Here is a 16,500-nt window from a genome sequence, read left to right as displayed (position 1 = left end):
ACAGTGACTGCAGACACAGGATTGAGTTCCTGCGTCCCAACCTGTCCTCAGTGTAGTCAGGAAACAACACACACCATTTCCAAAAGTTTCTTTTAATTAAGTCTCAGTTCACAAAACTTAAATAATTCTTTTCAAACATAAAAACATTAAACTGAAAATTTCTCTTATAAATTTTAACATAAATATTAAAATCTTTCAGGCATAATAATAACTGTATAAACTCAAATTTAAATAATACTTTATTTCCTGATATTGCATCACTATGTCTCAGTTGGCAGGTTTAGAGGGTTCCAGTGTGAGGATCTGTGTGAAACACCCAATCCGGGTATAATCTAGTTTCTCTGACATCAGATACAAAAGTAATCACTTACTCCTCGATCTATTCCTCTCCAAACACAATAAAAGTAAATGTGTTCAACAATTTGTAACAAAATTAAAAGACAAAGTTCCTCAGATGTGCTGACTGAACCATCGAAGATTGCTCAGTGTGAAGAAAAAAAGAAAGACTTGCATTTATATAGCGCCTTTCACGACCACCGGACGTCTCAAAGTGCTTTACAGCCAATGAAGTACTTTTAGAGTGTAGTCACTGTTGTAATGTAGGAAACGTTAGTGTACAGCAAAGTCAAAGTTTCATTCGATCATCGTTCATCCCCACCTTGACATTGTGTTATGTTAGCGTACAGGCGAGTGCTTGGAGAGTCTCTGCACTCCCATCTATGTTGCATTCTCGGCTCAGCCTACGCAGGTTGCTCTAAAAAGAAAATTTCTTACAAAACCATTGCAGCAATATTACCTTGGGGTAGTAGCTCAGGTGAGAGGGGGGAGGGGGGAGGGTTCAGGTGAGCAGGAGGCGGTATGTGGTTCTGGCAACTTCAAACACCAGTCTTTCTTCCCAAAGTGCATGCTTTAGTGAGGCGGGGAGGGACTGTTTCACGCCGCTGTGATTGCACAGAGGTGCAACACTTCATTCCTTGAGAGCCGACATTAGTCAGGACGTCCATGATTGCATGCTCTTGAGCATCAATTCGAAAGCTTCTCTGAAAGGGGCCTGTGCGCTTTTCAGCGAGTCTTCAATCCTGCTGTACAGGCTGAAGGATTTCAGGTCCAGCCAGATGAAGCCGAAGCACTGCTCGTCAAACAGGATGAAAAGCCCGGGCGTCCTCTCGGGGCTGGTGAATCCGTGTCCTGCTATCAGGCCAGTGCCGTAAAAACTAGCAACAAGGCAAAAACACAACAAGCATTCAGAATCGCTAAAAAAAAAACAGCTGAAAAATTACTGTACACGAAAAATCCATTAACTAAAGTTAGATGCATTCCTTACAATTACAACTGATAAAACGGCGCTATTCTGCACATTTAATACAATCTATTCCAGAACGCTTCAGACCTCTCGTGCCTTCTGAAAGTTATAATTTGTTATAAATACCTGCCGGGAACCAGCTGGTGAGAGGACCTCAAGTGTCACTGAGGAAAACTTGCCCTTTGACCTTTGTGACTGGATAGCAACGGTCAGACATGAATTTTTATAGCACCTTCTCAAGGTCAAAGGCAATTAGGGATGGGCAATAAATGCTGGCCTTCCCAGCGACGCCCACAAATTTTTAAAAAACCAATCCGATCGCTCACAGATTTCTCAAAACTCAGAATAACCTTGCACTTATTACAAAGCCCTTACAACAAATAAAGACCCACGGTGCTTTAGAGAAAAGGAATAAAGGACCAGACCATGGGCCAATCAAATTTCTGCGCACGCGAGGTTTTTCTATTTAAAATCTGGCTGACTGGCTGTGAGGTATTTTCAGAGGGTTGCACGATAGCGCGGCTTAAAGGGAACATTAATTACACAGGGGGTTGATCTGGGCAGGAGAAAAATTTTAAAAGATGTTGAGGATGAATGCTCTGGCACTGGTGGTGAGCAAGAGAAGCAGCACCGGCAGCTGAATGAATGGCCTCTACCCTGCTGACCACAAAGTCCACCAGCTCCTCGCACTTGCTGTTACAAGTGAAAGTGCAGGGAGAAGGGGAGATGGGTTTTAGGGAGATGGTCAGTAAGAGAAAAGGAGCTCGGGGTCATCTTTACCCGTAGGATGATCTTAGGGCAGTGGGTGATTCAGGTAGAGGACAGTGAGGTGCAACAGAGCTTAATGTGGGCCAGCCAGATCTGGGGACGGATGGCTAGGCCAGTTGAGCACCAGGTATGTTCAACTTTGCGTCAGAAAAGATGGGGGCTGAGTCGGGGGTACGAACGGGATGAGAGACATTGAAGGTTTTGCAGGGGACAGCGGAAACGTTACAAGGACACCCTCAAAGCCTCCCTGGTGAAGTTCGACATCACCACTGACGCCTGGGAGACCCTGGCCGAAGACCGCCCTAGGTGGAGAAAGTGCATCTGGGAGGGCGTTGAGCTCTTCGAATCTCAATGCTGCGAGCGTGAAGAGGTCAGGCGCAGGCAGCGGAAGGAGCGTGCGGTAAATCAGTGCCACCCCCCCCGCCTTCCCTCAACGACTATCTGTCCCGCTTGTGACAGGGTCTGGGGCTCTCGTGTTGGACTGTTCAGCCACCAAAGAATTCACTTCAGAAGTGGAAGCAAGTCTTCCTCGATTCCAAGGGACTGCCTATGATGATGATGCAGGGGACAAGGGCATTGAAGGTGGAGGTAAGGGAGTGGTTGAGCAAACCGGCGACGGAGAGGTAGCGTGGTGAATGGAGGGCCACAGGCTGCTGGGAGTATGGAACAGCAGCTTTGAGCAACTTCAGATGGAGTTTATTCCAGGGTGGGTGCAGAAGAAAGTGGAGTTAATAGAGGAAAGGGGGGATGTGGGTGCTGAGATAAAAAGTGGCTGGCTGGAGATGGCCTTGTCGGTGATCACGGTTAAGGTTGAGGGAGTGGCAACGCTATGGGGAGGAGAGTTTATAAAGAGGGAAAGGTTGAGGGAGGATAGAAGGGCAGTGAATTCAGAGAGGAGATAAGAGGAGCTGAGATGGAGACTTAAATTGCTGAGGCTGAAGAGTTGCTTCGTGCAGAGGTTGAGGGAGGAAAGAACTCGAGGAGAAACTTGGGGGTGGGGGGACTTTGGAGGAATGCTGAGGGGTGAGAAAGGTGCGACAGGCTGAGGTGATTGCAGGAAAAGGTAGAGACCAAGATGTGATTTGGGCAGGGCAGGTGGCGGAAGGTTTCAGTAAAGGGTGAGGTGTCACCACCTCCAACTCAAGTCTCAGTCAAAGCCAGGATGTCAGCACAATTCATTTGTTTTCTGTTGATATTGGATGGGGGATAAATGTTGTCCAGGATACCAGAACTCCCTGCTCTGCTTAGAATAGTATCGTGGGATATTTAATACCATCGGAACAGGCAGCACCTTAGGTTAATATCTCATCTGAAAGATCCCAGATGATGCAGAAATCCCTCAGTACTACATCAGAGTGCGGATTCTGTGGTTGAATCCTGCAGTGAACCTAAACCCACATTCCTCTGACCGAGCCCAGCCAAGATTAACAATTCACACGTGGGAGTCCCAGCCATGAATGTATAGTCGACCCTTCTGTGCACAGTGCATTGGTGCTCTATTGGCCAGCCTACTTAGAATCATAGAATCTTACAGCACAGGAGACCATTCGGCCTGTCGTGCTGGTGTTGGCTCTTTGAAAGAACTGCCTAATTTAGTCCTGCTTTTTCCCCATAACCCTGCAAATTAGTGTTACCATCTTTTATTTCATTAGTTTAGCCATGGATGGTTATCCCTTCTCAAAGTCTTTCCTTCTCATTGGAGTATAATTTTGTTGAGAGTTATAAAATATCTCCTTAAATGTCCGCCACTGCTCATCAACCATCCCACACTTTAATCTATTTTCTCAGTCCACTTTAGCCAACTCTGCTTTCATTCCTTTGTAGTCTCCTTTATTTAAGCTTAGGACACTGGTTTGAGATCCAACTGAATTTGAAATTCAATCATGAGAGGGCTTTAAACTAAATAATTGGGGGGCGGGGGGGGAGGGTTCAGGTGATCGAAAATGTAAAAAGTCAAAGAGAAAGAAGAAGGCGGCAATACAGCAGGGTAGCGATGGGGGAAATGATAAGCAGAGTGTGACAGGAAGGGGCAGAATGTATAAAAATAAGAGTATCAGAAAGTGGAGTCAAAGCAGGGAAAAATGGTAAAAAAACAAAATTAAAAGCTCTTTATCTGAATGCATGCAGCATTCGTAACAAGATAGATGAGTTGACGGCACAAATAGATATAAATGGGTGTGATTTGACAGCCATTTCAGAGACATGGTGAGGTGACCAGGGCTGGGAACTGAATATTCAGCAGTACTTGACAATTCGGAAGGATAGACAGAAGGGAAAAGGAGGTGGGGTAGCTCTGTTATAAAGGATGAGATCAGTGCAGTAGTGAGAAATGATATTGGCTCAGATCAAGATGTAGAATCAGTTTGGGTGGAGATAAGAAATAATAAGGGAAAAAGTCACTGATGGACATAGTCTATAGGCCCCTAATAGTATCCACACTGTTGGACGGAGTATAAATCAAGAAATAATAGAGGCTTGTAAGAAAGGTACGGCAATAATCATGGGCGATTTTAATTTTCATATTGATTGGACAAATCAAATTGGCCAAGATAGCCTTGAGAAAGAGTTCATAAGAGTGTATCCAGGATGGTTTCCTTGAACAGTACATTGCAGTACCAACAAGCGAGCAGGCTATCCTGTATCTGGTACTGTGTAATGAGACAAGATTAATAAATGATCTCATAGTGCACTCTAGGAAAGAGTGATCATAGCATGGTTGAATTTCAAATTCAATTGGAGGGTGAGAAAGTTGGATCTCAAACCAGTGTCCTAAGTTTAAATAAAGGAGACTACAAAGGTATGAAGGCGGAGTTGGCTAAAGTGGACCGGGAAAATAGATTAACGTGTAAGACGGTTGATAAAAAGTGGCAGACATTTAAGGAGATATTCCATAACTTTCAACAAAAATATATTCCAGTGAGAAGGAAAGACCTTAAGAGAAGAGAATACTATCCGTGGCTAATTAAGGAAGTAAAGGATGGTATCAAACTGAAAACAAGGGCATACAAAGTGTCTAAGAATAGTGGGAGGACAGAAGATTGGGAAAAATTTTTAAACCAGCAAAAGATGACTAAAAAAAATAATAAAGAGAGGGAAGATAGATTATGAGAGTAAACCAGCAAGAAATATAAAAACAGATAGTAAGAGCTACAGGTATATAAAAAGGAAGAGAGTAGGTAAAGTAAACGTTGCTCCCTTAGAGGATGAGACTGGGGTGTCAATAATGGGAAACAGGGAAATGGCAGAAACTTTGAACAAATATTTTGTATCGGTCTTCACAGTAGAAGACATTAAAAACATCACAATAATGGATAATCATGGGGCTATTGGGAGGGAGAAACTTAAAACAATCACCATCACTAAAGAAAAAGTACTCGGTAAAATAATAGGACTAAAGGTGGACAAGTCCCTGGACGTGATGGCTTGCATCCCAGGGTCTTAAAAGAAGTGGCTGCAGAGATAGTGGATGCATTGGTTGTAATCTACCAAATTCCCTGGATCTGGGGAGGTCCCAGCGGATTAAAAACCGCAAATGTAATACCCCTATTTAAAAAAGGAGGCAGGCAGTTAGCCTAACATCTGTCATTGAGAAAATGTTGGAGTCCATTATTAAGGAAGCAGTAGCAAGACATTTGGAAAAGCATAATACAGTCAAGCAGAGTCAGCATGGTTTTATGAAAAGGAAATCATGTTTGACAAATTTTCTGGAGTTCTTTGAGGATGTAATGAGCAGGGTGGATAAAGGGGAATCAGTGGATGTGGTGTATTTGGATTTCCAGAAGGCATTCGATAAGGTACCACATGAAAGGTTACTGCACAAGATAAAAGCTCACGGGGTTGGGGGTAATATATTAGCTTGGATAGCGGACTGGCTAACTAACAGAAAACAGAGAGTCGAGATGGGTCATTTTCTGGTTGGCAAACAGTAACTAGTGGGGTGCCGCAGGGATCGGTGTTGGGTCCTCAATTATTTACAATCTATATTAATGACTTGGATGAAGAGACCAAGTGTAATTAAGTCAAGTTTGCTGATGATACAAAGATGGGTGGGAAAGCAAGTTGCGAGGAGGACACAAAGAATTTGCAAAGTGATGTAGACAGGCTAAGTGAATGGGCAAACATTTGGTATAATGTGGGAAAGTGTGAGGTTATCCACTTTGGCAGGAAAATAAAAAAGCAACTTATTATTTAAATGGAGCGAGATTACAAAATGCTGCAGTACAGAGGAACCTGTGGTCCTTGTGCATAAAACACAAAAAGTTAATATGCAGGTACAGCAAGTAATCAGGAAGGCAAATGGAATGTTGGCCTTTATTGCAAGGGGGATGGAGTATAAAAGCAGAGAAGTCCTGCTACAACTGTACAGGGTATTGGTGAGGTCACACCAAGAGTACTGTGTACAGTTTTGGTCTCCTTATTTGTGGAGGGATATACTTGCATTGGAGGCAGTTCAAAGAAGGTTCACTAGATTGATTACTGAGATGAGGGGGTTGACTTATGAAGAAAGGTTGAGTAGGTTGTGCCTATACTCATTGGAGTTTAGAAGAATGAGAGGGGATCGTTTTGAAACATCCAAGATATTGAGGGGGCTCGACAAGGTTGATGCAGAGAGGATATTTCCCCTCGTGAGGGAATCTAGAATGAGGGAGCATAGTTTAAGAATAAGGTGTCACCCATTTAGAACTGAGATGAGGAGGTATTTCTTCTCTGAGGGTCGTAAATCTGTGGAATTCTCTTCCCCAGAGTGTGGTGGAGGCTGGGTCATTGAATATATTTAAGGTGGAGATAGACATATTTTTGAGCGATAAGGGAGTGAAGGGTTATGGGGCAGGGAAGTGGAGCTGAGTCCATGATCAGATCAGCAATTATCTTATTAAATGGCGGAGCTGATTCGAAGGGCCAAATGGCCTACTCATGCTCCTATTTCCTATGTTCCTATGATCACTCTTTCCTAGAGGAGATCATTTATTAATCCTATCTCATTACACAGTACCAAATCTAAGATAGCCTGCTCCCTGCAACGTACAGTGCAAGGAAATTATCTGATAAACTCTATGAACTCTTCCTCAAGGCAACCGTGGACAATTTGATTTGTCCAATCAAGATGAAGATTAAAATCGCCCATGATATTGCCATTCCTTTTTTTACAAGCCTTAATTATTTCATAATTTATACTCTGTCCAACAGTATGGCTACTGTTAGGGGCCTGTAGACCACGCCCACCAGTGACTTCTTCCCCTTATTATTCCTTATCTCCACCCAAACTGATTCTACATCTTGATCTTCTGAGCCAATATAATTTCTCACTACTGCACTGATCTCATCTTTTACTAACAGAGTTACCCCACCTCCTTTTCCTTTCTGTCTATCCTTCCGAATTGTCACAAATACCCCTGAATGTTTAGTTCCCAGCCTTGGTCACCTTGCAACCATGTCTCCGTAATGGCTATCACCACCATCCTTTCAGGTAGTGCGTTCTCGATTTTAACAACCACGTGTGTGAAGACATTTCTCATTTCCCCTCTAGTTCTTTTGCCAATTATTTTAAATCTGTGACCTCTGGTTACTGACCTGCTTGCCAGAGGAAACAGTTTTACCCTATTTGCTCTATTAAAACCCCTCATAATTTTGAATACCTCTATTAGGTCTCCCCTTAACCTTCTCTGCTCTAAGGAGAACAATCCTAGCTCCTCTAATCTCTCCACATAATGGAAGTCCCTCATCCCTGGTGTAATCCTGGTAAATCTCCTCTGCACCCTCTCCAAGCCCTTGACATTCTTCCCAAAGTGAGGTTTCTAGAATTGGACGCTGAGGCCTAACCAGTGATTTATAAAGGTTTAGCATGACTTCTTTGTTTTTGTACTCAATGGCCCTATTTACAAAGCCAGGTATAAGAACATATGAAATAGGAGCATGAGTAGGCCATTTGGCCCCTCGAGCCTGCTCCGCTATTTAATAAGATCTGGTATCCCATACGCTTTCTCACCCACCTTGTCAACTTGCCCCGCCACCTTCAAAGTTTGTGAATATGCACGCCCAGGTCCCTCTGCTCTTGTAAACCCCTCAAAACAGTACCATTTAGATTATACTGCCTCTCAGTGTTGTTCCTCCCAAAGTGCACCACTTCACACATCGCATTAAACTGTATCTGCCAAGTGTCTGCCCATTTCCCCAATCTGTCGATGTCCTCCTGAAGTCTGCTACTATCCAGCTCACTATTTACTACGTTGTCAAGTTTTGTAACATCTGCAAACTTCGAATTGTACTCCTGACACCCAAGTCCAGGTCATTTACATATAACGAGAAAAGCAATGCCCCTAATACCGACTCCTGGGGGACCCCACTGCATACTTCTCTCCAGTTAGAAAAACATCTGTTCACCATGACTCTCTGCATCCTATCCATTAGCCAATTACGTACCCGAGTTACCATTGTCCCTTTAATCCATGTGCTTCTATTTTCCGAGTTAGTCTGTTTTGAGGTACTTCATCAAATGCCTTTTAAAAATCCATCTATACATCTACTGTAGTACCTTCTTTAACCCTCTCTGTTACTTCATCAAAGAACTCAATCAGATTAGTCAGTCATGATTTGCCTTTAACCCATGCTTCTCCAAGTGAGGATTAGTTTTGTCCTTGACAATGGTCTCCAGTAGTTTTCCCACTGCTGATGCTAAACTGATTAGCCTGTAGTTACCAGGTTTATCCCATTCCCCTTTTTTTGAACTCAGATGTAACATTTGCAATCCTCCAGTCCTCTGGCACTACTCCAATATCCAAGAAGGATTGAAAGATTGTGGTCAGAGCTTCTGCTATCTCCATTTTTACTAGCCTCAGCAACTTGGGGTGCATCCCATCTGGACTGGGTGACATGTTAACTTTGAGTGACGCCAAACTATTTAACAACGCCTTTTGATCTATTTTTATCCTATCCAATATCTCTACTCCGACATTAACTTCATCCTCATCTTCTATGAAGACAGATGCAAAGTATTCATTCAGTGCCCTCTGCTTCCACAAGATGATTTGTTACCTTTGACCCTTTGGAGGACCAATAACTTGCTGGTATTTAGTCGCGCGCACTCCGCAGTTCCTTACCAGGCCCGACACGTCCTTGGATACACCTCATTTCGAGCCATCACTCCTACGGGTAGCACAAAGGGTTGCCCAGCCACCGGGCCCCCTGCAGTCGCTCCCTCAGCCTCAGTCTTGGTGCTCACCCCGCCAGCCTTCGCTCCCTGCTCCTTTGGTTCTTGCACCCCATTGCAGTTGGGCTGCGAGCTGTCTGCATTGCAACGAGTGCTGTCCTGCCAATGCTCCTGGTTCTGTTGGTCACGTTGCACCTGTTGGTGAATCTCCAGCACGATTCGAGAGAGTTTATCAAAGTTTCGCAGGTACTCGATGTCAGGTAGTTGGACAGGGCGAGTCACGTCAACGTACAAAGTCAGCTGACCTGCAGGCACATTCGGGTCTCCCTGTACTCAATGTTAAAAAAGGGACTAAAGGTTAGTTTAAATCTTTTCGCCCATGGTGTCGAGTACACAGGTCACTGCTTTATTTAGATCTAATATTAGATGCTCGATTCCTTCAGTTTCAGCATCGTAAAACCACGATACCCAACGTATGGTTATGTCGGTAACAGAGAAACCAATTTGTGCACAGCAAGATGCCAGGATCGCCAATGAATGACAAGATGAGCTGTTTTTCATGGTGTTAGTTAAGGGAATGAATGTTGGCCAGGACACGAGGAGAACTTCCTGCTCTTCTTCGAATAATGCCATAGCATCTTTGATGTCCACTTTGACAGGCATGGGTTAACGTCTCATCTAAAAGACAGGGTCTCCGACAAAGCAGCACTCCCTCAGCACAGCACTTGGTGTCGGCCTAGATCATGTGCTCAAGTCTGCATTGGGGCTTGAACCCAAAACCATCAGGCTCAGGGGGAGAATGCCATTAACTGCTGGCACTCAACAACACAATTTACAGATATTTGCATAATTCCCAACAGTGAAAGGGAAAGGTTGTCAGGACAACTTATAAACCTAGAAATTCAAATCTAACCAATTCCACGAGTCCCTAGGAGTACGGAGCCATAGAAGCATCTAAGTTTACAGCCCATCGTGTCTGTACCGGCCGAAAAACTATCCAGCCTAATCCCACTTTCCAGCTCTTGGTCTGTAGCCCTGTAGGTCACGGCACTTCAAGTGCATATCCAAGTACTTTTAAATGTGGTGAGGGTTTCTGCCTCTACCACCCTTTCAGGCAGTGAGTTCCAGACCCCCACCACCCTCTGAGTGAAAAGGTTTCTCCTCAACTCCCCTCAAAACCTCTCCCCAATTACTTTAAATCTATGTCCACTGAGCTCTCTGCTAAAAGAAATAGGTCCTTCCTATCCACTCTATCTAGGCCACTCATAACTTTATATACAGTACCTCTCCCCTCAGCCTCCTCTGTTCCAAAGAAAACTACCCCAGCCTATCCAATCAAATCTCATAGCTAAAATTCTCCAGTTCTGGCAGCAACCTCATAAATCTCCTCTGTACCCTCTCTAATGCAATCACATCTTTCCTGTAATGTGATGACCCGAATGGTACATAGTACTCTAGCTGTGACCTAACTAGTGTTTCATACAGTTCAAGCATAACCTCCCCCCCCCAACACCCGCTCTCATATTCTATGCCTCAGCTAATATTCCGTATGCATTCTTAACCACCTTACCCACCTGTCCTGCTACCTTCAGGGATCTATGGACCTGCACTGCAAGGTCCCAAATATCCTCCACACTGAGGAACGTGCTCTCTCAGCAAAAGCTCAATGGGCCTCCGACTGGACTATGGTATCCATCATTAATCAGAGAGTTTTCACTGTCCTCAAACATCACTGATCTCTGATACAGATGCACACCGCTGGCCTATTTCCACAGATGTGAGCCGTGTCTCTCAGGAATGACTGTAGCTTATGGTCACTTACGGTGATTTTTGTTACTTTGATGTGGGTTCCATGGAAGCTCAGCATAACAATCTCCAGCCCATGGCTCCCATACGTTCCTTTAAAAAGGCCGGGTGGTATCAGATCCTCTGGGCTGGATGGCGGTACATAGATCCTACGGTATGTCAGGCAGTTACTGAAACACAAACACAGGAGGCATTAGGTCACCCCCCCTTCCTCCTGCGAGAGAGGTCAAAGTCACTTACCCAAATGCTAATCACCGCTGCACTACCCAACACACACACTGCTGGACCCCTGGCACCTCCGGACAGCCAGACACCGCAGGAACACCACCCCCCCCTCACCCAAAACCGCCGGACACACCCGCCACACACCCACCCCCCCATCCCTCCCGCACCGCTAGACACCCGCACCCTCCACCACCCCCCTCACCGCCGGACACCCTCCCCCCGGCACTGCGGGATGCCTCCCCCCCCCCCACACAGCCGGACATCAACCCCTCCCAGACATCACCCACCCCCCACATCGTCGGACATCACTCCCCCACACACAAGCGCATGGGAAGAAGCTGTGAAACTCATTCTGTTTAAAACCAGCAGGACCCAAGGACCACCTCTCTGATATCAGCCACTCCTACCACCCCGAGTGCACTGAGATTACCACAAGGGATCTCCTCGAATACAGGGCAACTGTCGCAGGCGAATGCGGGAAACAGGAATCTAAGGCCCCCCCCTTCCTCCCCGTGTCCCAGGCCCCCTCCCCCGCAGTGTCCCAGGCCCCCCCACCCCCGTGTCCCAGGTCCCCCCTCCCCCCCGTGTCCCAGGCCCCCCCATCCCTTCCCCTGTCCCAGGCCCCCCCATCCCTCCCCCCTGTCCCAGGTCCCCCCTCCCCCCGTGTCCCAGGCTCCCCCTCCCCCCGTGTCCCAGGCCCTCCCTCCCCCCCGTGTCCCAGGCCCCCCCCTCCCCCCCCCCGTGTCCCAGGCCCCCCCTCCCCCCCCCCGTGTCCCAGGCCCCCCATCCCTCCCCGTGTCCCAGGCCCCCCCTCCCCCCCGTGTCCCAGGCCCCCCCTCCCCCCCGTGTCCCAGGCCCCCCCATCCCTCCCCCCTGTCCCAGGCCCCCCCATCCCTCCCCCCTGTCCCAGGCCCCCCCTCCCCCCGTGTCCCAGGCTCCCCCTCCCCCCGTGCCCCAGGCCCTCCCTCCCCAGTGTCCCAGGCCCTCCCTCCCCCCGTGTGCCAGGCCCTCCCTCCCCCCGTGTCCCAGGCTCCCCCTCCCCCCGTGTCCCAGGCTCCCCCTCCCCCCGTGTCCCAGGCTCTCCCTCCCCCCGTGTCCCAGGCCCTCCCTCCCCCCGTGTCCCAGGCCCCTCCCCCCGAGTTCCAGGCCCCTCTCCTTCCACCAGTTTGAAGGTGCTGACCCTGAGCAACAGCAGTTCAGATCCCTAAAGTTTCCGGAAGTTGGATAACGCTAAGGCGAGTTATCCAATGAGACACACTCACTCGTACTGACTGGTGTAGATAAATTTCATAAGGATTAGCTCCTGCATGTGCTCATGGAAAATATCCTCGAGAGTCCGCCCCCATTCCTCGGCCAGCCACGTGCGGAATTCCTGTTGGTGCAAGCACAGTTTCACCGAAGAAATGCAGTATAGCGAAGGAGCCATTGCTGTTACCTTGCCCGCGGGCACACAGCTGTACCCGACCCGAGGGCTTCCCCAAGGCTGTGCCCACTGAATGCAGAAGCTGCTCTGACCCACTGACAGCAAATCCCTGCAACCAACATCACTGGGAAAGTCGGAGGAGCCAAAATAACTGATCTCAGTGAAACTAGATACACTGGACACCGGAAATAAAAACAGCAAATGTTGGAAATACATAGCAAACCTCGCGACAGGATAAGAGAAAGGACAGGTTAATGTATTGGGAGAAGAGTCAGGACTGGGAACCGTGGCGATGGAAGGAGGAGGTTCTGAACAGACATCATAGTTAAACTCACAGGTAATGATAAAAATAATGCCTCAGTATTTACCAGTGAACTATAGACCAGTAAGATAAATAACGGTGGCAGGAAAGATAATGGAATCTTTACTAAAAGACTCAAAATATAACTAGTCAGCACGGATTTCAAAAGGGAAGGTCATACTTGATCAACCTTATTGAATTAAACCGAGGCCCCGTCTGCTCTCCCAGGTGGACGTAAAAGATCCCATGTCACTATTTCAGGGAGTTCTCCCTGGTGTTCTAACCAATATTCATCCCTCAAACAACATCAGTAAAACAGATGATCTGGTTATTATATTGCTGTTTGTGTGAGCTTGCTGTGCGCAAATTAGCTGCAGTGTTTCCTACATTACAGCAGTGACCATACTTCAAAAGACTGTAAAGTGCTTTGGGACATCCTGAGATCGTGAAAGGTGCTGTATAAATGCAAGTCTTTTTCTTTCTTTTCAAAAAATGTCCCTCACCTTGACTGGATATCAGTCCCTCATCCCAACACTTACCTCCTGTCTCCCTCAGGATCAGTCCCTCATCCCAACACTTACCTCCTTACTCCCTCAGGATATCAGTCCCAACTATGATCTCATAGAATCATAGAAAAAATTACAACACTGAAGGAGACCATTTAGCCCGCGGTATCCGCGCTGGTCGAAAAAGAGCTATCCTGTCTAATCCCACCTTCCAGCACTAGGTCCGTAGCCCTGCAGATTATGGCTCTTTAAGTGCACATCCAAGTACATTTTAAATGTGGTGAGGGTTTCTGCTTCTACCACCCTTTCAGGCAGTGAGTTCCAGACCCCCACCACCCTCTGGGTAAAGAAATCTTTCCTCATCTCCCCTCTAATACTTTTACCAACTACTTTAAATCTTTTATCAAATGTGACGAGCTCATGGACTTCTTTGTCTCAAAGATTGAGACTAACCAATCAGCTGCCTCTTCCTTCACCTAGCCCACAGGGCCAAACTTCATCTGAGACTCCCACCTGCCCGAGCCCTAAACATATCTTTCGCTAGTTTCTCTTTGATCTCCCCTCTTGATCTCTCCAAACTTATTTTGTCGATCAGACCCACTCCCTGCTCTCTTGACCCTATTCCCGCTAAACTGCTGACCACCCAACTTCCTTTTCTGGCTCCCATGTTAGCCGACATTGTTAACGGTTCTCTCTCCTTAGGTACTGTTACCCTCTCCTTCAAATCTGCCGTCATCACCCTTCTCATAAAAACCAACCCTTGACCCCAATTTGCTTGCTAGCTATCGCCCCATCTCCGACCTCCCTTTCCTGTCCAAAGTACTTGAACGTGTTGTCGCATCCCAAATCCGTGACCATCTTTCCATGAATTCAATGTTTGAATCCCTTCAATCTGGTTTTCGCCCCTGCCACTGTACCGAAACGGCTCTCATCAAAGTCACAAATGACATCCTTTGTGAGTGTGACAAAGGTAAACTATCCCTCCTCGTCCTTCTGGACCTATCTGCAGCCTTTGAAACAGTTGACCACTCCATCCTCCTCCAACGCCTCTCAACCAACATCCAGCTAGGTTCCATTCTTAACTATCTAATCGTAGCATGAAAATCTCCTGCAATGGCTTCTTTTCCCACTCCAGCATCGTTACCTCGAGTGCCCCCGAGGATCTGTCCTTGGCCCCCTCTTATTTCTCATCTATATGCGGCCCCATGACAACATAATCGGAAAACACGGAGTCAGTTTCCACATGTACGCTGACGATACCCAGCTCTACCTCACCACCACTTCTCTCGACCCTGCTTGGTATCTAAATTGTCAGATTGCTTGTCCGACATCCAGTACTGGATGAGCAGAAATTTTCTCCAATTAAATATTGGAAAAACCGAAGCCATTATCTTTGGTCCCCGCCACAAACTGCGTTCCCTAACCACTGACTCCATCCCTCTCCCTAGCATCAATCTGAGGGTGAACAAGACTGTTCACAACCTAGATGTCATATTTGACCCTGAAATGAGTTTCCAGCCACATATCTGCGGCATAACTAAAACTGCCTTTTTCCACCTCCGTAACATTGCCCGCCTCCTCCCCTGCCTCAGCTCTTCTGCTGCTGAAACCCTCATCCATGCCTTTGTTACCTCTAGACTTGACTACTCCAACTCGCTCCAGGCTGGCCTCGCACATTCTACATTACGTAAACTTGAGGTCATCCAAAACTCAGCAGCCCGTGTCGTAACTCACACCAAGTCACGATCGCCCATCACCCCTGTGCTTTCTGACCTACATTGGCTCCCGGTTAAACAACACCTCAATTTCAAAATTCTCATCCTTGTTTACAAATCACTCCTTGGCCTCGCCCCTCCCTATCTCTGTAATCTTTTCCAGCCTCACAATCCCTCAAGATGTCTGCGCTCCTCAAATTCTGGCCTCTTGAGCATCCCTGATTATAACTGCTCAACCATCGGTGGCCGTGCCTTCAGCTGTTTGGGCCCTAAGCTCTGGAACTCCCTCCCTAAACCTCTTCGCCTTTCTACCTCTCTTTCCTCCTTTAAGATGCTCCTTAAAACCTACCTCTTTAAACAAGCTTTTGGTCATCTGCCTTAATTTCTTCTTTTGTGGCTTGGTGTCAAATGTATCTGTTTTGTCTTGTAACACTGTTGTGAAGTGCCTTGGGACGTTTTACTACATTAAAGGCACTATATAAATAAAAGTTAATATTATGCCCCATGGTTACTGACCCCTCTGCCAAGGGAAATAGGTCCTCCCTATCCACTCTATCTAGGCCCCTCATAATTTTATACACCACCATTAAATCACCCCTCCTCTGTTCCAAGGAAATCAGCCCCAGCCTAGCCAATCTTTCCTCATAGCTAAAGTTTTCCAGTCCTGTCAACATCCTCGTAAATCTCCTCTGCACCCTTTCTAGTGCAATCACATCCTTTGTGTAATGTGGTGACCAGAACTGCACGCAGTACTCAAGCTGTGGCCTAACTAGTGTTGTATACAGTTCTAGCATAACCTCCCTGCTCTTGTATTCTATGCCTCGGCTAATAAAGGAAAGCATTCCATCTGTCATTTTGGTCCCGCTGTACCTCCACACCTCTCAGTATCCTCCCATTTATTGTGTATTCCCTTTCCTTGTTGCCCCTCCCAAAATACATTACCTCACACTTTTCCGGATTGAATTCCATTTGCCATCATAGTAAAGGATCCTCTAGGGAAGAGTGATCATAGCATGTTAGAATTTCAAATTCAGTTTGAGGGTGAGAAACTTGGGTCTGAAACTAGTGTCCTAAACTTAAATAAAGGCAATTACAAAGGTATGAAGACAAGAGTTGGCAAAAGTGGTCTGGAAAAATAAAGGGTAAGATGGTAGAGAAACAGTGGCAGACATTTAAGGAGATATTTCATAACTCTCAGCAAATATATATTCCAGTGAGAAAGACTCTACAAGAAGGATGAACCATCCGTGGCTTACGAAGGAAGTTAAGAATGGTATCAAATTGAAAGAAAAGGCATACAATGTAG

The 16,500-nt window shown here is 46.5% G+C and overlaps 1 protein-coding gene across 3 annotated transcripts in view; it reads right to left on the bottom strand.

The window, feature by feature from the left end:
• Nucleotides 1-221: 221 nt before the first annotated feature.
• The window catches only part of fbxo31 (F-box protein 31), a 50,614-nt gene continuing 34,335 nt past the window's right edge, over nucleotides 222-16,500 (bottom strand). For all 3 annotated transcript variants that reach the window (XM_070898364.1, XM_070898365.1, XM_070898366.1), the window contains 4 exons: nucleotides 12,512-12,621; nucleotides 11,041-11,194; nucleotides 9,169-9,545; nucleotides 222-1,214 (listed from right to left, as the gene is read on the bottom strand). In XM_070898364.1, coding sequence (XP_070754465.1) covers nucleotides 992-1,214; nucleotides 9,169-9,545; nucleotides 11,041-11,194; nucleotides 12,512-12,621 — 864 coding nt within the window. In that variant the 3' untranslated portion in view covers nucleotides 222-991. The remainder of the gene's footprint in view (nucleotides 1,215-9,168; nucleotides 9,546-11,040; nucleotides 11,195-12,511; nucleotides 12,622-16,500) is intronic.

Source organism: Pristiophorus japonicus, chromosome 13, assembly GCF_044704955.1.
Source record: "Pristiophorus japonicus isolate sPriJap1 chromosome 13, sPriJap1.hap1, whole genome shotgun sequence".
NCBI classification, from domain to species: Eukaryota; Metazoa; Chordata; class Chondrichthyes; family Pristiophoridae; genus Pristiophorus; species Pristiophorus japonicus.
The sequence above is the reverse complement of the archived record's forward strand: the minus strand, read 5'-3'. Positions and strand labels throughout refer to the sequence as shown.